We start from the raw sequence: 22,736 nt of genomic DNA, 5'->3' as shown, positions 1-22,736 counted from the left end.
CTTTACCCCAGGGCACATCAAGTGTCCCCACTGAAACTTTCCAGCACCTACCCACTACAAAGGACAGAGTAAGGGGCCTGAGGCCTGGCCCCACCCCCGTTCCTGCCACTGGGTCTCAGGTCAGGGTCTAGCAGGCCTGGAGTGGGGGTGTGGAGGCAGAGCCACCCAATCCCGTAGGGACAGGTTTCATAACTTCCCGGATGGGGCTGTGGTGGGTCACAGTGCACCCTCCGGCCAAGAGGATGGGGTGGTTCCCACTGCTGCTGCTTCTGACACAGTGCTCAGGGGTCCCTGGTGAGTGTCCCCTTCCCTGATCCCCATTTGCCTTCAGGAAGGAGTCAGCCCTACCTAGACCCAGCCTGCTGTTCAAGCCAGGAGCTCACTTTCCTAGTAGGTATGGAGCAATGAATGCTCTTGGCTTCTTGGGCAGAGATGGGCAGCCCGAGGAATGCATATGCACACTGCCTATTCAGGCCTGTGTTAGAACATCTGCTGTAGCATTGAGGCAGTGTTGAAACTTCACAGATGCATGCACACATACAGGCAATTATCCCTCATGAACCTGATCTAACCCTCTAACCTAACATATGCCCTAGTGCTGATGAGAACTCAGAATGCCTGGCTTGGGCCTTTAATGGGTAATATAACAGCCCTGAGCCTTAGCATTCTCATCTGAGAGATGAAATGAGCTCTATAGGGCAAGCACCATCACCCATTGCTCTCATAAAGTGTAGGTTTTAGACCTGAGCCTAGGGCCTTGCCCACTAAATAGACATTGGTGATAACTACCATATCTGGGCCTGCCTCTCCCACCCTGTACAGGGGTCTGACCCTTGAACCAGCCCACAGGGTCCATCCCAGAGGCCTTGTAGATTTGATCCCCTGAATGAACCAAGTGTGGATGTGCGGATATAAATAACTGACGTGTGTACACCCACCCCCCACAGGGCAGCGCTCGCCCTTAAATGACTTCCAGGTGCTCCGGGGTACGGAGCTGCAACACCTGCTACATGCAATGGGGCCTGGGCCTTGGCAAGAACATGTGGCAGATGCTGAGGAGTGTGCAGGGCGTTGTGGGCCCCTACTGGACTGCAGGTGAGTGGCCACCGAACCTAGGTAAGACTGGGTGGCAGGGGAACCTGGGTGATTCTGTGCCTTGTCCTCCCAGGGCCTTCCACTACAATGTGAGCAGCCGCGGTTGCCAACTGCTGCCATGGACCCAATACTCACCCTATACACAGCTGCAACGTTCAGGGCGCTGTGATCTCTTCCAAAAGAAAGGTTACGTGGCTGTGGAGAAGGGTGGGCCACAAATAGGGCTACTGAGGCCTCAGGCCTTACTGACAATGGGTCTCTTGCTCCCAGACTATGTGCGGACCTGCGTCATGGACAATGGGGTCAAGTACCGTGGTACCGTGGCTATCACCACTGGCGGCCTACCCTGCCAGCGCTGGAGCCATAGGTTCCCCAATGACCACAAGTAAGGCAAACACTTCCCTTCCGTCCCTGCTGGGCTGGCGTCTGCCTCCACCCTAGCACACACCGAATTGCTGCTTTCTTCCCTCAGGTACACCCCCACACTCCGGAACGGCTTGGAGGAGAACTTCTGCCGAAACCCCGACGGGGACCCGGGAGGTCCCTGGTGCTACACGACAGACCCTGCCGTGCGCTTCCAGAGCTGCGGCATCAAGTCCTGCCGGGAAGGTAAGCGGCTCTGGGTCCAAAGTGGAGTGAGGAACATGCCCACACCTGTCCACGAACCCACCGGCCCTGTCTCTCCAGCCGCTTGCGTTTGGTGCAATGGTGAGGAGTATCGCGGGGCAGTGGACCGCACCGAGTCGGGACGCGAGTGTCAGCGCTGGGACCTGCAGCGTCCGCACGCTCACCCCTTTGAGCCCGGCAAGTACGTGTGGGCGGGCTCGGCACCTCGGGAGCCAGGCGAGGGGAGGGCCAGGACTCCAGGGGCGGGGCCAGGACTCCAGGGGCTGACCCTGGGAAAATGCAGGGGCCAGGCAGGGCCCGAGTCCCAGGGTCTTGTTCACGTCCTGCTACCGCCCCCAGGTTCCTCGACAAAGATCTGGACGACAACTACTGCCGGAATCCGGACGGCTCCGAGCGGCCCTGGTGCTATACCACTGACCCGAAGGTGGAGCGAGAGTTCTGCGACCTCCCACGCTGTGGTAGGGCTCGGGGGCGGGGCCTGGAGGGCACTTGGGAAACGTGGGAGGCGTGGCCTGATAGGGGAACGCGGAGCGACTGGGCGTGACCTGGAGATGAACCCGCTGGAGTTGGGCTCGGCCTCAGCCCCAGCCTGGGTCTCAGCTCCCGCTCGAGCTCCGGCCAGCGTCGGTCCATCCTAGGGTCGGAGGCACAGCCGCGCCAGGAGGCCACGACGCTCAGTTGCTTCCGCGGGAAGGGCGAGGGCTACAGGGGCACGGCCAACACCACAGCCGCGGGCGTACCCTGCCAGCGGTGGGACGCGCAGAACCCGCATCGGCATCGTTTTGCTCCGGAGAAATACGCGTGCAAGTGAGGTGGCGGGTCGCCGCTGGGGGCATGCTCCAGCGTCAGGGACGTAAGGAGCGGGGTCCTGGGGCGNCCTGGGCCCCACCAAGAGCTGAGGGGAGCGCCCGCCCAGGGACCTTCGGGAAAACTTCTGCCGGAACCCCGACGGCTCAGAGGCGCCTTGGTGCTTTACATCGCGGCCTGGCATGCGCGTAGCCTTCTGCTACCAGATCCGGCGCTGCGCCGACGACGTGCGGCCTGAGGGTAAGACCCAAGCTGGAACTGGAGGCATGAAGCGTAAGGGCTGCGGCGAGAACCCGCTAATAGCCGTCCCCACCCGGCGCAGACTGCTACCACGGCGTGGGGGAGCGGTACCGTGGCTCAGTCAACAGGACCCGCAAAGGAGTCCCATGCCAGCACTGGTCCGCAGAGATGCCACACAAGCCGCAGTGAGTCGGCCCGAGCGCCCAACCCCTCCAAGACCGAGGCCACAGGCCCCTCCCCAGGAGGCACGCGTAGTCTCTCCAACTGGAACCCGGCAGGGTCGGGATTACCCCGCTAGGATTTTGCTCCCTCGCCCACTGCCCACTCAGGTTCACACCCACCGCTGCCCCTCACGCGCATCTGGAGGAGAACTTTTGCCGGAACCCGGACAGGGATAGCCACGGGCCCTGGTGCTACACTACGGACCCAGGTACTCCATTCGACTACTGTGCACTGAGACGCTGCGGTGAGTGAGCCTCCCTCTGGGCCCAGCCCCTAGCCTCCACCAGTGAAGGCTGGCTCCCTCAAGGCAGGTGAACTTGGTTCTTTCAGATGACGACCAACCACCGTCCATCCTGGAGCCCCCAGGTATGCACCTGGGCCAGGCGTGGGTTGGGACCTCTTCAGGGCCTCCATCCAGTTGGGAGTTTCCCAAGGCCCATCCTATCCCCCAGACCAGGTGGTGTTTGAGAAGTGTGGCAAGAGGGTGACCCGCTTGGACCAGCAGCGCTCCAAGCTGCGTGTGGTGGGGGGCCAGCCTGGGAACTCGCCCTGGACAGTCAGCTTGCGGAATCGGTGAGGCACAACTGTCTCTCCTCAAGAGAGGCTGAGGATATCTCCTCTGTGCTTATGCCAGGGGAGTGGGAACCTGTCCCTGGCCTCAGAGGTCCTGGCCAGGAGATGGCAGGTCCAGCCTGTGTCCCAGAACTCACTGTTTTCTCCTAACCTCTACTCCTCCAGGCAGGGCCAGCATTTCTGCGGGGGTTCCCTAGTGAAGGAGCAGTGGGTACTGACTGCCCGGCAGTGCTTCTCCTCCTGGTGAGCATTCCTTGGATTTGGGGACCCAGTCCCACCCCGCCCCCCGCCTTCCTCTTCCCCTTGGCTACCTTGGTGAGCCTTGAGGCAGCAGACTATGTGTCATGACTGATCTAGCAGAGCTTCTCCCCCAGCCATGTGCCTCTCATGGGCTATGAGGTGTTGCTGGGCACCTTGTTCCAGAATCCACAGCCAGGAGAGCCAGGCCTGCAGCAGGTCCCCGTGGCCAAAATGGTGTGTGGGCCCTCCGGCTCCCAGCTTGTTCTGCTCAAGCTGGAGAGGTATGTGACAAATCAAGAAGGTGTGAGGTGGGGCTGAGCCTTGTGGGCTCACATCCTGAGTGCCTTCATTTCCCGTGAAAGACCTGTGACCCTGAACCACCGAGTGGCCCTGATTTGCCTGCCCCCTGAGAGGTATGTGGTGCCACCAGGTACGAAGTGTGAGATCGCAGGCTGGGGTGAGACCAAAGGTAAGAAAAAGCACAGCACAGGGGCTTGGAATACTTTAGGCCAGGAGGCCTAGCCTCAGATTCTACCCAAAGGCCCTCTCCTCCTTCCCATTCCTCTCACTGTAGGTACAGGGAATAACAAAGTCCTAAATGTGGCCTCACTGAATGTCATCTCCAACCAGGAGTGTAACATCAAGCACCGAGGACGTGTTCGGGAGAGTGAGATGTGCACTGAGGGACTTTTGGCCCCTGTGGGTGCCTGTGAGGTTTGTACTGGGGTTCCATTCCCAGCTCTGGGAGGGTCTGGGAAGCTGAAAATGGACTACTTTATCTGCAAGGGAGCTAGTATCTCCCTTGGCCTAGGGTTCTCTTACTAGTTCTTCCATTTACCAGGGTGACTATGGAGGCCCACTTGCCTGCTTTACCCATGACTGCTGGGTCCTGGAGGGAATTATAATCCCCAACCGTGTGTGTGCCCGGCCCCGCTGGCCAGCCATCTTCATGCGTGTCTCTGTGTTTACGGACTGGATTCACAAGGTCATTCAGCTGGGCTAGGCCCAACCTTCAATCCCATTTACTCTGGAGAGAACAAAGCTTCCTGTCAGACATAAAGCTGCCTCTCCTCATTACACCTGTGCAGGGTGCTTCTTAGCCTCTGCTAGGAAATCAATTGGTGTTTGCACGTGGTTCAAGCCCAGCCGAGCTGCGTTAGGAGATCTGGTTTTAGGATTACCTTAGCCTGTGGCCACTGTGGAGGGGCAGGACCTCACTAGTTCCCTAGACAAACTGTTGGTAAGAGAAGGGTCGTGTAGGGCAATTTCTAACAGAAGGAGCTGCAGCAGAGATAGCTAATCGGGGGTATCCCAGTTGGCCCTTACAGGCAACAGCTGAGCCTCTCACTGTCCCTTCCCTCTCATATTGGAGGTAGGAGAGGTCTTTAAGGTTACCACACCCAGAGCCTATGGTCTGTGAACCCCAAAGGTGAGGCTGGGGTTAGGGATGGCTTGGTACAAAGTACCAGCAGGAACCAGACTCTGTGTCCTCATTTATTATGACCGTATAGCCTACATTCCTCAGCTCACCCATCCATAGAGTCCAGAGCCCAGGAATCCTCTCGCCGATCTGCCAGACCCTAGGGCTCTCCAAGAGCGAAGTGTGGCTTATGCCAACCAGCTCATGCAGGGAGGCATGGCTTCAGCTGCCCAAGTGCGTGTGCAGCCAGAGCACAGCATTCATGAAGCTGTCTGACTCCACCTCCACTTCTGAAAGTGCATGGGTGCTTTTGGGATAGAGCAGGAGCCTGTAGTGGTTGGGCAGCAATGTTTGAGATTGGAGGGTTCTCCCCTGCTCACCTGCCCGCCAGCTGCCAGGGCTGTCCTGATGCACTCACCGAACAGGCACGTTCCGGGCCTTGAGGGCACGGTAATACTCCATGCCCTGCTTGAAGGGTACACGCCGGTCCTCCTGGCCCAGCATCAGTAGTAGCGGTGTCTTCACCTGGGGATGTGGGGAGTGGTGATAAGCAGGGCCCTAAGGCTCTGAACATACTGACAGCACACTGGGCAGAGGGAGGGATGTGTACCTGAGGAGTATACTTGATGGGTGACTTGTCCAGCATCTCGGCCCACACGCTGAGGTCTGGCAGGCAGTCGTTGCTGTAGAGGAAGCCAGCCTCCACCACGCACCTGCAAGACACTGCACTGAAGCAGCCCCAGGAGCCCTGAAGCCTACAGGGCCTCCACGGGGGTATGAGGTGAGACTGAAAAACAGGGACATGTGAAGCACACTCACCAGTCAGGGATGTCAGTGGAGCCCATCATGGAGGCGATGTTGATCACAGGGTTCCTCACTACACAGGCACTGTAGGTCTCAGGGTACTGACCAATCAAGTGGCAGGAGAGGAAGCCACCATGGGAACCACCCATAAGAGCTACTCGGTCAGCGTCAAAATGTTCCTCCTGGAGCACCTGCTCTACTGCAAACTACAGTGTGGGGGCAGAGTGTGCTGTAGCCAGCTGCCTGGCCAGCTGAGTGGAGCACACCCCAAAGGTATACCCTCCAGCCTATCCAGAAGCCCCAGCCCCTGCTACCTGGACATCCTTCACATCCTGGTGGCCCACATTGCCGGGAAGAGAGAGGATGCTGTCCTGGCCAAAACCTGTAGAGCCACGGTAATTCACTGGAAGCCAGAGAGGAACCAGACAGGGTGGTTAAGTGACATTTCCAGACTTCTGGACATTCTTTCCACCCAACTGTGAAGCAGGACTTGAGGCCAGCTGTTACCACAGACTTTCAAGGTGAAGGAGCCAAGAGATTTGAGGCCATTTCCTGGTGACCACAGCACTCTTTCCATGGAAGTTCCCATGGAGCCTGAGGCTGGGCCAGGCCAGTTCCTGGTGATGGATGCCAGGTTCAGGCTACAGAGAGACCTGGAGACTAAGGTGGTACCTGTAATCCTTGTACAAACCAGGTCATCCCATCACCCTCCACAGCCTTACCACTGCCATAGCGCCCTGCTCACTCACCTAAGAGTACTGCAAAACCCATTTTGCAAAGCATGGCTGGGAACAGCATCCAGGCAGTGACAAAGGATGAATGGGGTCCCCCTACAGACATGGAGCAGAGAGTGAACGAGCCAGCTAGGACATGTGGTGGGAGGGCAGGGGCTCTTAGACCAGATGCCTACCGTGGGGCATGACGACCATGGGCACTTGGGTCTTATCTGGAGGGTTGCTGGGCTGCAGAAGGATTGCTTCAAAGTCAAGGCCAGCTGCAGGGAAAGGACAGCAGTCAGCAGAGCCACTGCTGCTGCCCAGGGGCTTCCTGAGCTGTAGCTGCAGGTCTGGGGCTGACCTCTGGAAGAGTGCTCTGGCCAAGTTAACCTGAACACTTGGACCCAGCCCTAGTCAAGGAGCCCCACTCTGTTGGGACAGCATTCTGGATGAGGGGTGGCCAGAGATCTCAAATAAGGCCTGATTTCTTCGAGACTTGGTTTTCCCATCACAGAGGATTTGGCCTGGTGATGCCTAGCCCTGATACCCAGAGTAGGTATCCAGATACCCAGATGCTATTCCCCATGACCTTGCACAAGAGGAACAGAAAACCTCTTAGAGATAATCCCAAGAAACCCCACAATGTGAGACCAGAAGCAAGAATGGTGACCGCAAAAGCTGTGTGCTGGGGAACTTGGAGGTGTCCCTCTGCCACAGCCCAGCTCACCATACTGCACGTTCTCCTGCTCTGGCGGTGGCTGCAGTACTCGGATGGCCCAAGAGATGTCAGGAATAGGCTCGGCCTCCTCCAGGGACACCCACAATACTGTCTGCTCCTTCCCTGCAGGAGGCAGGAACCCAACTTTCTGCCAAGGGGAAAGAGTATGTCATAGGTGGCCTGGCTGCCTCCCTGCCCTTCTACCTCTGCCCAGGGTGGGAGGTGGGCAGCTCTCACTATACTGGGCCTTCTACCCACCTCCAGAGGAACTCCTGTGGTGAGCTGGTATATATAGTCACAAACACATACCTGAGCCTTTAGGTTCTACCATCTCCTTGTGCTCTATTAGAGTATTGGCCACTTTCCCTGGCACCCTCTTCTTTACAGAGCAAACCTACACCTGGTACTTCCTCCCAATGGGTGCCAGGCCTTGTGGGCCATCCTGGGCCTGCGTCTTGGGTCTCTCACATGCTGATCAGCCATAGTTAGACTCAGGCCAGTTCTCTGACCTGGGGAGCTCTGCCTACTCAGAACCCTCACCTCCTGGTCTGGGGCCCACCAACACTCACCAGGCTTGGGGGCAGGCTGGGTGTGGAGAACTGTGCCACCATGAGGTCCTGGTCAATTGCAAGCAGCTTCCAGCTTCCACCAGAGCCCCCTGGAGAAGGCAGATGCTACCACTTTTCCCACCCACTCCCTGCATAACCAGAGTCCCAGGCTGGTGGTGGTATACCAAGGTGCCCCTTTTACCTTGAGAAGCAAAGGGATACCTACAAAAGGGCTGTCAGAAACCCCCTACTGCACACAGCCATGGGCGAGCTTCCTGATTAGTCCCTTCTTCATCCAGCAGATGCTAACTAAGCCAAGGGACTGCCAAATCTGGGGACACAGCAGACCACCATGGCACATCCCCCCACCTTAATGACTGCAGTCTTTAAGGGTGGCAGCTAGGCCTAGGGGGCTGGAGTACTGCTGATTCTGGGCAGCGGGGTTCAAAGAGATTCCTAAGCAGGGAGTGTATGATGAGATAACAGTTTAGGAACAATACTTTGAAAGTTTTGTAGAGCAATGACTATTGTCAGGGCAGGTAGGGGCAGAGTCACAGGCCCACATAAGAGGAAGATGAGGGAGCCAACACAGGGTTTCTCATGGACCTTGGGATGGCAGAGCTGCCCGTATGAGGTTTTGGAGGTCAGGGAAGGATTACTCTGGCAGATCTTGGCAAAACAAACTTTGTAGGTTTGAGGAGCAGGGGGTGCGCGGAGGCAGGACCGGGATATGCAGAGCAGAGTGAAGCAAGGGAAGGAGTCTGTTGGCTGGGAAGGTCCTGCATGGCCAGGATCCTTGAGAGATGCAGTAAAGGCTGCAGGACAGTCAGCGGTGCAGAGTGGCCAAGAGTGTCACTACTGCCCCATGTGCTGGAGTTCCAGTCCCACTCCTGGCCTGGCTGGCTTGCTCACCAGCCCTGCTCACCAGCTGTCAGGGAGGTCACAGTGCCCATCTGGGTATCCACAACAAACAGGTCCTGAAGCAAAGAGGAGCCCACATGTGGCACCACATCCAAGAGCCCTTTAAGTCCTGTTCCCTCCTCCTCTCAGGGACCTATGGGCCAGGGCAGGGCTGTGAGCAACTATGGCAATAGTTCCTCGGTGCAGTCAGTAGTGGCTTGAAGGCCTGGACTCAAATCCCAGCCCCATCACAACTTGCTGCCTGACCCTGGGCAAGGCAAGGAATGCCTCTGAGCCTCTGACCTAGCATGAGGAACAAATGATATTACACTCAAAGAAAAGTCTGGCACACTATAGGTGTCCCCACCCAATCCCTGGGAAAAAGCCTCTGTTCCATCTCTATCAGTTCCCTGTACAGTGTTTGGGGGCCCACCCTCATGGCAGCCCCGTTGTTCTTCAGCTGCAAATGCCTGGGGGAAAGGGGCATTTTCTTGAGCGGCTTCCTCAAGAAAAAGCACGTCCAGGACTGGGGCAGGCAGGGAAGGGACTCGTAAGACCTTGTGGCTAGGAATTCCAGCTAGCAGTGTACATATGCTAGGCCCCAGGCCCAGGGCTCCTGGAGGTTGGTCAGAGTCTGCCTCTCAACACAGTCAGGGCCCCTTACCTGCCGGCTACGCTGAGCTGAGTCGAAAACCACTCTTTGGCTGTCAGCTGACCAGCATCCCAAAGGCAGAAGGCTGCAGTAGATCCCAGAGAAGTTCTCTGCAAAGATGGGAGGGCTGAGGGCTATATCTGGCAGTGGAGGTATGGGAGGTCAAGACTATAAGGCAGGTTAGGCTGCTGGGGAATTTATCCGAGGCCCCTGTAGCTGTGACAAAATGGCAGACCTACACATGAAGGTACCCTAGGTGATGAGGGGCTGCCTGAAGAGGGGACTGGGGGGAGACACCTCTGAAGACCCAGGAAAGGCAGAGTTCAAGAGTGTCAGAAAAACCATAGCTACTTAGAAGAAAAGCATTGGCTCTCCTATGAGCTGCTCTTACTGGGCTCCTGATAGGTACCAAGTGCCATAACCAAGGTGACACCTATCTGTCCATTATGGTGCTTAGCAGCGTGCCTGGCAAAGGGGGCTGAATAAATTCCATCCTTTAATATCACTCATTTAACCCTCACTACAATGCTATAAAGAAGCACAGATCCATCCCCCACAGATAATAAATGGAGCACAGAGAGGTGAGGACACCATCCAAGGACCCACAGCTAATAAGAAACAGAGCTGCGATTCAGGCCAGCTCCCCAACACTCTGTATCCCTGCAACCCCAAAAGAAGATAAAGAGGCCGTATTTTGTTTACTGGATCCCTGGAACTGAGCAGGTGTCCTGAACAAAGAGACTGTAACCTGTCATGTCCTTGGGATGGTTCAGGATCCCAAACAAAGCAGTGAGCACTTGAGACTGTGACCAGACCCTGGTGGCCAAGAGCCACCCACCCAGAGATCCCTAGTGCACTTTCTGAGACCCCTCAGAAGAGAGGATTTAACCAGCCACTTGAAACATAAGGTCTATCTAAGAGCTGCAGCATGGGGATGAAATCATCTAAATCCCCTGCCAGCTTGGGCCACTCTGATCTCAGTTTTGGTCCAGCTGATTTCCTTCTATCAGAACCGCTCCCTATGGTGATGGTCCCACTCCCTGTGCAGGCTGGTCATGGATCTGGCCCAGCAGGGAGGGATACCTCAGACGGAACCCAGGAAAGGAGAGCTGAGGCAGCTGGTCCTGCTGGGAATGACAGATGGAGGAGAAACAGAACTGCAGACTTCACTGCACCCACCCAGAGACACACCCCTTACCTCCCAGCTGCCGAGGCACGACATCCACCACCACTGAAGTCACCTTGGTATACCAGTCATACTGCAAGAGAACATACTGGTCAGGCCCACCAAGGGACTGGCAGTGTCCTGAGGACACAGAGCTCTGCACCCATCCTCTTCTCTGATAACCCTGTGTAGCATCAGGGGAGGGGAGAACCTGAGACAAGGCCAATGTATCTCCTTTCTGGTGACCTGGACAGATGTCCGGAGGGGCATCTGACTTTCACAAGGAGACCAGAGCTCTTCTTGTGCAAGGACCAAGACTCTAACTGCCTGCTTATCCCAGCCCCTTGCAGAACCTGACCGTGGGCAGATGAGAAGAAAAAGGAACATTCTTGTAGACAGAGGGTACTCTAAGGTGATGAGTCCTGACAGTGCAAACCCCCCATGCCGGCACTCTCAGCCTCCAGGGACTGGCCTGGGGAAGACAGGCAGAACTCACACCATCACAGCACCCAGGACAGAAGGTCCATTTAGGGCCCCATGGGGAGATGGAGCTGACCCTTCTGCTCTCGTCCACCATCCTTTCCTCTTGCTGACCACTCCCCGCCCACCTCCAGCTCACCAGACATAGCTGGCTACATTGATGATGGGGGACGAGAGATGGGTACTGCAGGTAGATGACGCGACACTGGTCTGGGCTCAGCCGGGGAGAGGACACAGCCAGAGAGTCATCCGAGAGAAGCTCTAGACCAGATGAAAATGTGAGCATCATACAGGCTAGCAAGGCCAGTGTGAGTCAGCAAAGCACAGGTGGGCATGAGCACTTACCACACTGACCCCTGGTGAGGTCCACATAGTAAAGGGCTGACCTGGAACCACCAGAGAGACACTCAGCTCCAGAGCCAGCCTGAGCTGTGAGGCCCCCTGTCCTGCTCCACTTCCTCACCTGCGATTGGTGCAGAAGCGGATGCCCAGCCGGAAGGGCTCATGCCACCAGCCTACAAACACCACACCTGTGTCTCCAGGGGCCCAGAATGCCTGCAAACAAAACCACAGGGCAAGTGTGAACAGGGGCAGTGGCTCAAGCAGGGCCCCCCAGACTCCAGGAGTGGGGTAGGCCAAGTCAGTACTAACCTGTCCAGGGGACACACTCTCAGGGACCCCCTCAAGCACAGAGATGTTGCCGCTCTCGACATCCAGCACGCAGAGCACAGGAGTGCTTTTGGAAACCATGTTTTCTCCCCAGTCTTCATAAAACACAAACTGATCCCCCTAAGAACACAAGATACTCAATGCCAAGCCTATCTTGCCTGACCTCTAGAAGCCAGCGCCTCTCCAGTTCTGACAGGCACAACGTGGGCAGGGAGCACACTGAGCCCTAGCTGCCCAGAAGGACTTTCTTGGACTGGCCAGAACATGAGCACCTTGATGGCCTGGTCTGGCTTCTTTGCCCTGGTCATTTCATCATCGCTGCCACTGATGTCCAAGGCTTTTGTCTGAAAGAAGGACTCAGCCTTGGGGCGCTTCTTCTCTGCCACATACAACAAGTGCGTCTCTGAGTGCGACCAGGACAGGCAGCCAAAGGAGTCTGGGTGCAAGGAAGGCTGATTAGGGGGAGCCCTGGACTACGGCTGCCCCTCCTGTCCACCCTGTCTGCTCACCAGCCAGCTGTCTCACCGTCCTCATACACAAGCCCATGTTTCTCCAGCAGCGACAGGTTGAAGCTCTTGAGCTTCCGGTTCTTCTCCCAGACCTGAGGACATCTGGGCATCAGGTTACCTGCCCCCCAACAGAGCCCCATCTGTGAGACTGAGCCGCCAGTTGCCCACCACCTGATCTCAGGCAGACTCACCTCCAGAAACTGCTTCTCCTCCCCAGGGCTCGTGCCTCCGGTCTTGCGCAGCACAGCTTTCATGGCGCCTGAAGGAGAGTCTCTGCTCAGGAGCCTAAAGAGGGCACAGGTAGCAGTTTGGGATTACACAGTGATAGCCCCATCCTGCCCTCTTTATTGACCACAACCTCTTAGACAAGATTCTTGAGACGTTGGTCCCACATCAGCCCCTGCAGCCCTTCTAGCTCCACCATGGCAGCTGGCCTTGCGTCTCCTGCCTGGGGCAGAGGCTCTACTCTCCCCAGCCTCCCTGAAGCTCCATGGGCTCTAGTCCAGGCTCAAATTTGGACCAAGCCTCCAGTGCTTATCAGGCCATGTTACTAGAGACCACATGAGCTCGAAAGGGGCAAGAACCTGGCTCCTGGCCTCCCTTCAGGGCCCTACCTGTACCAAGGCACATGGCAGGCCTTCATTAAAGGCTTGCAGATGGCTATGGCCTTGCCCACAAGCTTCTTCCCTCAAACTTACTCCCCACGGGTCTCCACACTGTTGCCCGCAGGCCCTGAGAACACCACTGAGTCCCCATCGTGGAACACCAGGTACTGGCGGCAAAATCGGATGTTCTCCATGCGCTCCAGGTCCCTCTGTGTCCATTCTGTGAGGAGAGGCATGAGACTGCTAACGTGACTTGACCAGTCCCAGTACAGGCTCCTCTCAACACCAACCCCACCCCAGAAAGGCCCAGCCCACCTCCCCAGACGGCCTCCAGATATTCTGGATGCAGGATGGACAACATTCGGCCACAACTCAGGTCTAGGCCTGAGCCGATGGCATGTCAAGAGGGAAATCACTGGTACTGGTCCCTGTACCCACCTCCACCCTAGAACATGAGGGGAGCCTGCCACGTGTAAGGAACAGGGTGAGGGAGTGAGCCTAGGAGGCCCACACCTGTATCCTGGTCTGAATTCTACTTCCACACCCTCAGCTCATGCACTCAAGGGCACCATACCATAATACGCCGAGCAGCGGCCCCCATACACCTCCTGAATGTCCTCTGAGGGGTGCACCCTCCCACCCCCACTTTCTCCAAACTCCGTCTTCCTCCACACACTTGTGTGCACTGTCAAGCTGCAAGCCCTTCACATATCCCTTCTCTCCACGCTAGCGCACGGCCCCAAAATAGCTCCACTTGATTCCCCTCCATACACACACCGGTGTGCACCGTCCGATAGCGGCCCCCGTACTGCGTGGTGACATCCGGGCCCAGGCAGGCGGCGCTCAGCGCGGGCTGGCGGCTAAGACCCCGGTACAGCGCCGCCGCCTCCTCGGGCTCGCTCAGCAGCACCTGCGCAGGGGACACACCAGGGTCAGGCCCGGCCCGGGCTGAAAGGACCACGGGCACCGCGGGCCGAACCCTCACCTGGCGCTCCATGATACCGCTCGGCCGCCGGGGCGGGGCGGCGCGTGCTGGCGCCCGGAAGTGAGGCTCCGGGGGGCGGAGCCAGAAGCGGCCCCGCCTGCTTCGGCTACCGCGCGTCGCAGGAGGGGCGGGAGCTCCGACGAATGGGCGAGGACCCTAAGCAGAGGGGTGGGACCTCGAGTGTGAGGACACGGGTTTTGTGAGGGAGTAGTCTGAGCTTTGGACCCAGGAATCCAGGAGGGTGGGGGCAGGGACCTCGAAGGAAGGAACAGACATTTTGGGGCGGGTGAACTGGTCTGAGGCCAGATCCCAGGCCTGGTACTGGGAGAGGAGGGAATGAGGTCTCTGAGGAGAGGGGCTGGCTCTAGGAAACGGAGTACAGGACCCGTCTCTAGGCAGTGCGAGGCCTGTGAGCAGTTACGCAGCTCGAGTGAGGAGGTGAGGTCTGAGTCGGGAATAGCCAGTAAGGTGAAAAGCTAGGTCGGACGGGGTTGGGCCCTAAGAAGGACAGGGCCTTGGATGGGACGCGGATCAATGGATCTTTGAAGAAAGGGGAGGGGCGGGGCTGGGCGGGGCTGGGCGGGACCAGGGCCGAGGCCAGTGAGGGTCGGATCCACCACAAGGCGATGAGGGCGTGTCCGGGAGAGGCAAGGTAGGAGCTGAAGCTGGCCCCAGCAGGCATCTCCCACAGCCCGGGGACTGAAGCAAACGTTCACCAGCAGGTACCAGTCCCTGCTCTGGAGGGACTCCCAGGCAGACGGGGAGAGAAGGACCGAGGTGCACTCCTAGTGGAGGGCGCAGAGCCCTGGGGTGCGGGTTAAAGGGAGGATGCTGAGCTCTCCGGGTGTCGCCTGGGCTTATCGGCCACCAGGCCTACCCTAAGAGCTATCTGTCCTTGCAGCCCTCAACCGCCCCGCTCAGTGGCACCTTGCTGCGGATCGTGAGAGGGTGGATCTCTGCCCTTCCTAGGCTCATCAGAAGCTCTTAGGTGCAGAGGGCCTGACGGGTGGGGGGGATTGGGGGCGTGTGTCAGGCCACACCCAGAACCAGAGAACTTCCTGTGGACAGGAGGAGGACCTGGGCAGGCAGGCTCCCTCCTCACAGTGCCACAGGACTGGGTGGGTTATGATAACAGAGGAGGCAGGAGAGACTGGGCAGCAGTCAGGCTAGTAGGGATGCCCCCTACTGCATTTACCCTGAGCCTGAGTGGTCTTCCACACCTCAGGGACCAGCCTTCCTGCACTCTGCCTTTCCTCTGAGATCCCCACTTGCCTGGACTACAGCTTCCCCTTCCCCATCAACCACATTGGACTAGTTAAGAACAGTCCCTACTTTCTGAGGCCACTTGCACTTGTGAGAACCAAGTATGTACAGGCCTGTCAAGGCCAGAACTGAGAGGAAAGAGTGGCCACAGCCACCAAGCTGAGTGGAAAGGTTGAGAACTAAGATGTTCATCACAGTGTTGTTTATTATTTTAAGGAAAACTGGGACCATAGTGCCCGGCCTTCCGGGTGTGTACTGTATGCAGACTGGCTATAAACTCATCATGCTTCTCTCTGGAGGCTGGGCATTGGAGGATAAACATCTAAGTACCTGGGATAAACATGTAGAAATAAACAGGAGGCTAGAAAAGAGAAGGTACTGCACCTTCTGGCTTCTGTTTAAAATGAAAAAGAAAAACATAAAGGAGGGACATATGTTGAGATACTAACTCTGGAGGAAGGTCAGAGGTGAGGCTGATACTCTTTTTGTTTACCTGCATCTTAAAAAAAATTTCTAGCAGCTTTGGGTTACTCTGGTAAGGGGGTTCACCCATCCTGCTGGGGAAGAACTAAGGTCTGGCAGCCTCCAAGAGTTGAGGGCTTAGAGTAGACACAGTAAGGTAGGTAGGTGTGGTGCTTGTTGGCAGCACCAGGGGGCAGCACCTGCTCACCCGGCTCACCAGTAACCAGGCCCCAGAAAGCTGCACAGCCTGGACACAGCCTCCTTGGAGGCCCAATCCCTCAACATCTGCACAGTGAACTAACTACTCCATCCAGGTCCAAACTCGGGACCTGCCCTGGGTGTGTTTGTGGAGGGGCCTGTATTTTTTGGCCAGCTTCGTGCAGGCTTAGCTGTGGCCTTGCCAGCACTTCTACACCATGGCCCTTTCACTTTCACTCTTCTCCCTTTAACTGTAAACGGACAGGATTGTCACAAGTTTGAGGCTTTGTTCCTCTTGGACAATGACAGCCTTACCATTTCAGAAACCATCTCAGAGACAGTCTGTAGGTTGTTTATATCAAGTCCTTTTATTCTGATACCACAGAATTACCTTGTCACAATACAGGGGGAGGGACACTGAAGTACCACGAGTTCTCACAGAGCACAGGAGGACGGCACACAATTCACAAGGTCATGTGGAGGACTCGGGTCATTGCACTTACAACTGTAAACTTGTTTGTTTGACTTTGTACAGCACTCTTCCCCCCTCCAAGGAGAGAAGGAAAGAAAGGGAGAGAGGCAAGAAGGGAAGGAGGGAGGGAAGGAGTGAGGGAAAAGCAAAAACAAGACATGGAAGCTAGCAGAGAAAAGGCTTTGGGCAGCCACCACTCTCCAGGGCACTGCGCTAGGAGAGCAGGAGCTAATTTGATCCCAGAGGCTGAGTGGGGCAGACACGCACACACATACACATTCACACGCTTGTTCACATGCATACACACAGTATCTCACGATTTCCATGGCTCTCCAGTGCCACCCCAGTGCACATGACAGCAGGGCTGCTGGTACCCAGGGAGACAGAGATGATATCTCTGAGGAGTTTCAGTTGGTCAGGCCTGTCCCTCTGACCCTGTCGGAGTCCACGATGACAAGTATTTACAGATGGGGGGAGGGTGGCATGAGGGCAGAGGAAGGGCCATGCTACCATGGCAAAGGATCTGCCTAGAAAATTCTGCACAGGTTCCACAAGACAGGCCACAGTTACTGCCACTGCTGCCCTCTCATCATGGGCCCTGAGACCACATTCTCTTCCCAANGCTGTGAAGTGAGTGCATTAGGCCCTGGAGTGGGCAGAAACAATGCCCTTGCTCATGACACTGAGGAGGCAGGTATGGAGAAGGCCTAGACTGCATCCCAGAGACTGCCCATTTGGAGATGTGCTCGATGCTCCCACACTGCCCAAGGCACCAAATGCTGGTCCCTTAGCCTCGGGCTGCATTGCTCCCAGAGCCACAGCTGCATCTACACAAGGGCCAGGACACTTGTGGCCCAGAGGAGCCTGCTCCAGACACCTTCACAAGGGGTGATGGATACAGATGCGTCCTGTGGGTACAGTGGGAAGTGGCAGATGTCAGAAATTTCAAACTCAGAAGGCTTCGTCACAAAGAAAATTTGCTGAAAAGTCAACATCGTAGAGCCTAAGACTGGGCCCGATGGAGGCTGACCTGCTGTCCTCTCCCTGCTTGTTCCCTGTTCCTGGTCCCATTCCCTGGCCTTTAGTGGGAAGGGTTCCTGCCTTGGTCCCTCATGTGTCTAGCCACCAGGCACATCGTCACACAGACTTGGCCCTGGGTAGTCAGAGGTGATGGATAGTGGCCTCAGCCCTTGCTCAGATGGGCTCTTACAGCCCAGGCCTGATCTCTGGGATGAGCCAGGTGTCCTGGGGGATGGGTGAAGCCCAAATCCAGGAGGACCAGGGTCACAGGCCCAAAACAGAGGTCAACAGCCTCCTGCCCCATCCTGCCAGAGGTAGGCCAGGATCCCCCTCTGACGGGCTGTGTAGACCTTATAGGAAAGTATGAGAAATGTGGACCCCTGAGAAATGCATGGTGCAAACCAGAGCAAACTGAAGGAAGGCCAGGCCTTGAGGGGTCGGACAGCCACTGCCTGCTGCGCTCCCAGCTCAGTCATAGAAAAGCTGACAAGCAGTGCAATACTTGGGCTTCAGAGATGAGAGTGGGCAGGGAGTTTAGGTCCTGGAGATAGATGGAAAGAGGGTCACAAAAGAACCTTCTGTGAATTTTGTTATTGAGAAGCTTTCCAAGAAACTCAGCTTGAAGCCACTGTCTATGTGAACACTTGCTCTGGTCCAAGATGACATTGTCAGCTGTCCTCACCACAAGCGCCAAAGACCTAGCTCTTACTGAGCACCCGCTGACCCTCTCGTCCCAGCCTAGATCTCTTGCCTCACAAACCTTGGAGCCCCCCGAGCTACAAAGAAGAGGCATGGAGCAGGTGCAGTCAGGAGCTGGGGTCCCTAGGACATAGCCAGACCCTGTCTCTGGGTCTCTGGCCAAAGACAGCCCAGCTCTGTGCCTGAGCCATGTCCCACTGAAAGGGGTGGCCAGACGCCTCTGGCTCAGGGATGGAGTAAGAGGGGGAGCGACTTACAGATGGAAATCCTACAGCAAACCTTCAGAATGTTCACCCACACACTCCTTTGTGGGCTCCACCAGCGTGTCTACTCCAAAGGCTTCTTTTCACCTGCCATCCTGGTCCGAGAAACCTGCAGGGTGTGCGAGGCCCTGCACTGCCCGCCCTGCAGCCTGGCATGCTCAGGCAACAATTCCAGCAGGTCCTCACTAGCTCGTGTAGAAGTCAGCTAGAAGCACTCCTGAAGGAGAGGTTCTGAGGCAAAAAGAACTCCCAAGCAAGAGGGCGAAGCATTTAAAATGGATGAAATCGTGCAAAAAGGCTGCGAGCTGTGCATGCTCCACTGCAGGACAGGCGGTGACTCGCCTGGCAGCAGCGAGTCCTGCCACAGGTCAAACATGCCACAGACTGAGAATTTCACACACACGGTGGGAGCAGGGGGCGGGGGGGTGGTGGTGTTGATATGAGCTTATCTATCCAGTTTCTCAATTGCATGTTTGCAATTAACTCCTTATACATAACATGGAATTTATTAAATATTAACAGTTGTCTTTGAGGGTTTATATTTCATTGCATAGAACGTTAGAGATGAGACTGGTGGGGGTGCCCAAGAGGAAGGGAGGCCTCCAAAGTAAGGGCCTTGGGGAGGAATGCCACCCAGTCTGCCAGGTGGGTGGACGGTGCCATACTCCCCAGCACAGGGCTCTGGGCCCTGCCCTCGGCTGGCAGAGCCCTGGCCCCTCTGCTCTGAGCACGCCCACTGTTGATGGCTTAAGAAGGACTGGATTGCACAGTAAACAGAGGCGGGCTGAGGGGTCCCCCTAGACCTCGCCCTGGGGTTGTGCTCTTGGTGGCCTGCTGCCCCCTATTGCTTCTGAGTCAACAATCTCCCTGTGCTGATCAGGGGCAGAGCAGAGAGGAAACCGAACCATCATTCACAGGTGGTGGTGGAGGGGAGAGGCAAGGAGGCGGGCAAAGAAAAAGAAGGGGGAGAAAGAAACAAAAGAAAACTGATTATGAGGTATACATGTAAATCAAACTGAAATGATTAAGGCTGTTCTTGAAATCAAAAGAAATCCCCAGGTGTACAAACAAGGAGCTGGCTGCTCAAGATGATGGCGGTGTCGCTGGGATGCTCACAATGGCTGGGGGGTCAGGGGGGCAGATGGCTTTGAGACGGTGGCAGGCATGCTAGCATGCTGCCACCCATGGGCTGGGAGAAGCCTCAGCCAGTGCCCACGCTGCTTTTCGGTGCTATGGCCTCTTATTTCAGCGATGAGACAGTGTTAGGTCCTAATGTTTGTAAAGTTCTCCCAACCCCGTCCTGGCCACATGGAAGTCTGCTCCGATGTCACCCAGAGGGCAGGGTGAGGGGAACAGGGCCCTGTGGCCACAGAAGGATCCGGGCCAGCTGGAATGTGAAGGAAACGGAGCCCGGGGCCCCCAGCCCTCAGTCAAAGCCGCTCTCCAAGGCTGTGGAAAAACTCTGGCATCGTGGAGGGAGGGCAGCATCCGTCAAAAATAGGCAGCCTGTGCCCAAACTCTGTGTATAACGCATAGGAAGCCTGGCTGGCCGGGCCGCAGAAAAGCGGCTGTGGGAAGAGCAGCAGGACTGCCACGGAGGCAGGGTGTCCGGAGAGGGCTCCTCCCTCCCAGTGAAGGCCATGCCTTGAAGGTGGCACCCTGAGGAGAGCGGGATCTCTGGAAAGATAATCACGGGTCCCCCGGGGCCAGTGGTCCCACCGTGTCCAGCAGATGCTTCACCCAGACAGCTGCTGTTAGAAAACATCCCGTCCTCAACGGAGGCCTGCCTGCCACGTCCCACCTGGTGTGAGTCTTTGGGCCAAGGGTTTGCCAGATTGCAGATGCTTGGAAGAGAAGGAGGGAGGGGGAAAGAAGGAAAGAAAGAAGGATTTTGTCAAGAGCTGTGGACAGCTGCTTCCCATCCCTACCCTCCTCTTGGTGATCCGCCCATGTGCCGATGGACCGACTCTTCCTCACCCACGGGGTCCCTACCCATTGAGCCTTGGAGAGATGGGTGCCTGTGCAATTTTGAGGTCATGAAGACAAGGACAGGAAGCAAGGAGTATCCAGTTGGCTAGGAAGGAACATTTCTTGAATATAACATAAGTTACTTGAGAGTGAGGGAGATGGGATTTCGTTTAAAATGGACAGCCTCTCCCAGACCACTTCTGAAATGGCCATAGAAAACACCAGCAGGTGGGTACTCAGAGAAGTGCTGACCGTGTGGCCCAGTCATCGGCCAAATGCCAGTACTTGAGGGAGATTCCTTTAACTACAAAGTTAGTGGTGTCAGTGGCCCGCCCAGGCTGTGTGGTAGGACGAAGAGTAGAACCACGCCCGTGGCTGCTTTCGCTCCTCAGTGACAGAACCCTAGCCGTACGTTCTGTCATGAACCTGGCCCATGGGCTGCCCCTCCTTCCCTTCGGCACAATTTCTGATTTCACATCTGTTCCAGGGCAACTCCGAGGAAACATCCAGCTGGGCAGGAAAGCGGAGGGAGCCCGCTGTTGTGGGGTAAAGGCAGGAAGAACGCTGGGGGTGCCGCACTGTGGCTACTGTAATTAGAATAAATTCCGGGCTCTTTATGTTGGCCTATAAAGCCTGCCTGAGCTGGCTCCCACCCCCTCAGACGTCCCCCTGACCACCCCTCCCTCACTGTGGCTCTGGCTATACGGGCCTTTTGTCTGGCCCCGAAGCCCATCTGTCCCATCCCAACATCATCCCACCTCAAGCCTTACTTCACACTGACTGCTTTCTTTAGAGCACACCCCTCTTCCCCACAACCCTGCTTCACTGGCTTCGTAACACTTACTACCTTCAGAAACTACCTTTTTCTTTTTTAATGTTTATTTATTTATTTTTGAGAGAGAGCAAGCGAACAGGAGAGGGACAGAGACACAGAATCCGAAGCAGGCTCCAGGCTTCAATCTGTCAGCACAGAGCCCGATGCGGGGCTTGCACCCACGAACCGCGAGATCATGACCTGAGCCAAAGTCGGACTCTTAACCGACTGAGCCACCCAGGTGCCCCCAGAAATTACCTTTTAACCTTTAGAGTTTTTTTTTTTTTTTTTTTAACTTATTTCTTCTCTGTCCCCCTTAAATGGACTGTCTGCTTTGGAGGGCAGGGACCTGGTTTTCTTCCCTGCTGTATCCCTCACACCTGGAACAGGCCAGGCACCTGCCTAGGGCTTGACAAACATTTGTGGAATAAACAGGTAAGTGGATGAAAGACTGGAGCTTTCTAGGGCCCCCACTGTTCCTCCAGAAACAGCCAGCCCTTCTGCCACTACACCCAGTTCCTTCCTACAAGCAGCCCTGGCCTGGGATCCCCTGTGATTTGCTCACAGACTCTCTGGCCCTGCCATACACATGCCTCCTCACCACAAGAAGCACCCAAACCTCTGAACTCTTAACCTGCAAAGCGGGGAAGGAAGGAGAGGGAGAGGGCCCCAGCGTTATGGAATGGTAGAAGGTGGTCCTTGGCTGCGCACAGAGCATGCCACTAGGCACACTACCCTCCCTGCCATCCTGGATGATGCACCACCTCCTGCTCTGCCACAGAGGCGGGGCTGGGGCCAGAGAGGGTTCCAGGAGGAGGCTTCCCATCCCATGTTGGCCACTGCAGCCCAGGCAGAGCCAGGGTTTCCGTGCGGAGGCCCTTCTACTCTCTCCCTGGGCTGAACTGGTTAGGGGTTGAGACTGCCTGTCCAGTGACCTCCCTCTCCTCTCTGTCCTCTTTCTGTCTGCCTCACTTCTCATTTTGCTCTTCCATCGTGCAGGTCATGAGCTCAGCCTGTGGAAGCCAATAGTATTTTAAGTTCATGCCCGTGGCTACTAAGCTCTGCAGCACTGGGGATTCTGGCCTCACTGGACCGTCTAGAGCAAAGTCACCAGCATGAGGCCTCAGGGAAGGGGCTTTGGATTCAGTGCCCAGAGCACAAACCCAAAGTTGTGGGAGATGGTTGGCTTTGCTGCATCCTCCTGTGAGGTTACTACCTGAGTCATCTCAGCCAGCTTGGTGGTCTCTGGCCCTCGGCTAGCCAGGCCCATCACAGCTGAAGGAAGTCCCCCAGTCTCCTCCCAGTTCACATTTGGGAACTGGTCAGCCAGGCCTTGGACCTTTACCCCTTCCTCTGCCCCACCCTACCCTGGACCTGACACTCACTGTTATACGCAGAGTTCAGAGCTGTGCCCAGGCCTCTGACTCCAGAGATTTTTCCACAGCAATGATATCATCTCCCTTCGTCTCTTCAAGAGCCTGTGGAGTATTTACAGAGGAAGGTTGGGGAGGAGCTGTATCCCAGGGGGCCCTACCTACAAACTAAAGCCAATTCAAGGTTGTGAGAGCCATGGGAGGGGCGGTAGGGGTAGTGGGGAAGGCC

At 56.4% G+C, this 22,736-nt stretch overlaps 3 protein-coding genes across 4 annotated transcripts in view; 1 reads left to right on the top strand and 2 right to left on the bottom strand.

The window, feature by feature from the left end:
* Nucleotides 1-200: 200 nt before the first annotated feature.
* Nucleotides 201-4,881, top strand: MST1 (macrophage stimulating 1). The gene is made up of 18 exons (XM_077777175.1): nucleotides 201-294; nucleotides 948-1,095; nucleotides 1,169-1,281; nucleotides 1,366-1,480; nucleotides 1,568-1,704; nucleotides 1,783-1,903; nucleotides 2,062-2,180; nucleotides 2,361-2,529; nucleotides 2,639-2,769; nucleotides 2,852-2,954; nucleotides 3,099-3,235; nucleotides 3,322-3,357; nucleotides 3,444-3,564; nucleotides 3,730-3,807; nucleotides 3,939-4,085; nucleotides 4,167-4,273; nucleotides 4,379-4,518; nucleotides 4,646-4,881. The coding sequence occupies exons 1-18, from the start codon at nucleotides 201-203 to the stop codon at nucleotides 4,805-4,807; spliced, it is 2,178 nt and encodes a 725-aa protein (XP_077633301.1). The 3' UTR covers nucleotides 4,808-4,881.
* A 404-nt stretch (nucleotides 4,882-5,285) lies between these two features.
* Nucleotides 5,286-14,030, bottom strand: APEH (acylaminoacyl-peptide hydrolase). 2 transcript variants are annotated; one of them, XM_077777134.1, is made up of 22 exons: nucleotides 13,976-14,030; nucleotides 13,768-13,900; nucleotides 13,084-13,210; nucleotides 12,577-12,670; nucleotides 12,402-12,477; nucleotides 12,149-12,312; nucleotides 11,859-11,996; nucleotides 11,671-11,762; nucleotides 11,553-11,593; nucleotides 11,347-11,468; nucleotides 10,761-10,821; nucleotides 9,575-9,672; nucleotides 8,936-8,987; nucleotides 8,032-8,120; nucleotides 7,472-7,610; nucleotides 6,939-7,022; nucleotides 6,778-6,858; nucleotides 6,343-6,431; nucleotides 6,044-6,234; nucleotides 5,835-5,937; nucleotides 5,643-5,749; nucleotides 5,286-5,552 (listed from the first exon to the last, which is right to left on the bottom strand). In XM_077777134.1, the coding sequence occupies exons 1-22, from the start codon at nucleotides 13,985-13,987 to the stop codon at nucleotides 5,447-5,449; spliced, it is 2,199 nt and encodes a 732-aa protein (XP_077633260.1). In that variant the 5' UTR covers nucleotides 13,988-14,030; the 3' UTR covers nucleotides 5,286-5,446. The 2 variants fall into 2 exon arrangements, with proteins under 2 accessions (XP_077633260.1, XP_077633261.1); XM_077777135.1 differs by lacking the exons at nucleotides 12,149-12,312; nucleotides 12,402-12,477.
* A 2,966-nt stretch (nucleotides 14,031-16,996) lies between these two features.
* BSN (bassoon presynaptic cytomatrix protein) overlaps nucleotides 16,997-22,736 on the bottom strand; it is a 102,116-nt gene continuing 96,376 nt past the window's right edge. The window contains 2 exon segments of the mRNA XM_077777048.1: nucleotides 16,997-20,196; nucleotides 22,520-22,612. The gene's annotated coding sequence lies outside the window, so the exon portion shown is untranslated.

The sequence above is a fragment of the Crocuta crocuta genome, unplaced genomic scaffold (assembly GCF_008692635.1).
Source record: "Crocuta crocuta isolate KB4526 unplaced genomic scaffold, BGI_CrCroc_1.0 scaffold77, whole genome shotgun sequence".
NCBI lineage: Eukaryota > Metazoa > Chordata > Mammalia > Carnivora > Hyaenidae > Crocuta > Crocuta crocuta.
This window is presented reverse-complemented; position numbering and strand designations above follow the sequence as displayed.

Coding starts and splice junctions, on each gene's coding strand:
- MST1 (XM_077777175.1), top strand. CDS start 201: ATGGGGCTGTGGTGGGTCACAGTGCACCCTCCGGCCAAGAGGATGGGG. Junction 3,565..3,729: donor ACAGTCAGCTTGCGGAATCG/GTGAGGCACAAC, acceptor CTACTCCTCCAG/GCAGGGCCAGCATTTCTGCG. Junction 4,274..4,378: donor AGGCTGGGGTGAGACCAAAG/GTAAGAAAAAGC, acceptor CTCTCACTGTAG/GTACAGGGAATAACAAAGTC.
- APEH (XM_077777134.1), bottom strand. Junction 11,763..11,858: donor AGAGTGTGTCCCCTGGACAG/GTTAGTACTGAC, acceptor TTTTGTTTGCAG/GCATTCTGGGCCCCTGGAGA. Junction 9,673..10,760: donor CGTGCCTCGGCAGCTGGGAG/GTAAGGGGTGTG, acceptor CCATCTTTGCAG/AGAACTTCTCTGGGATCTAC.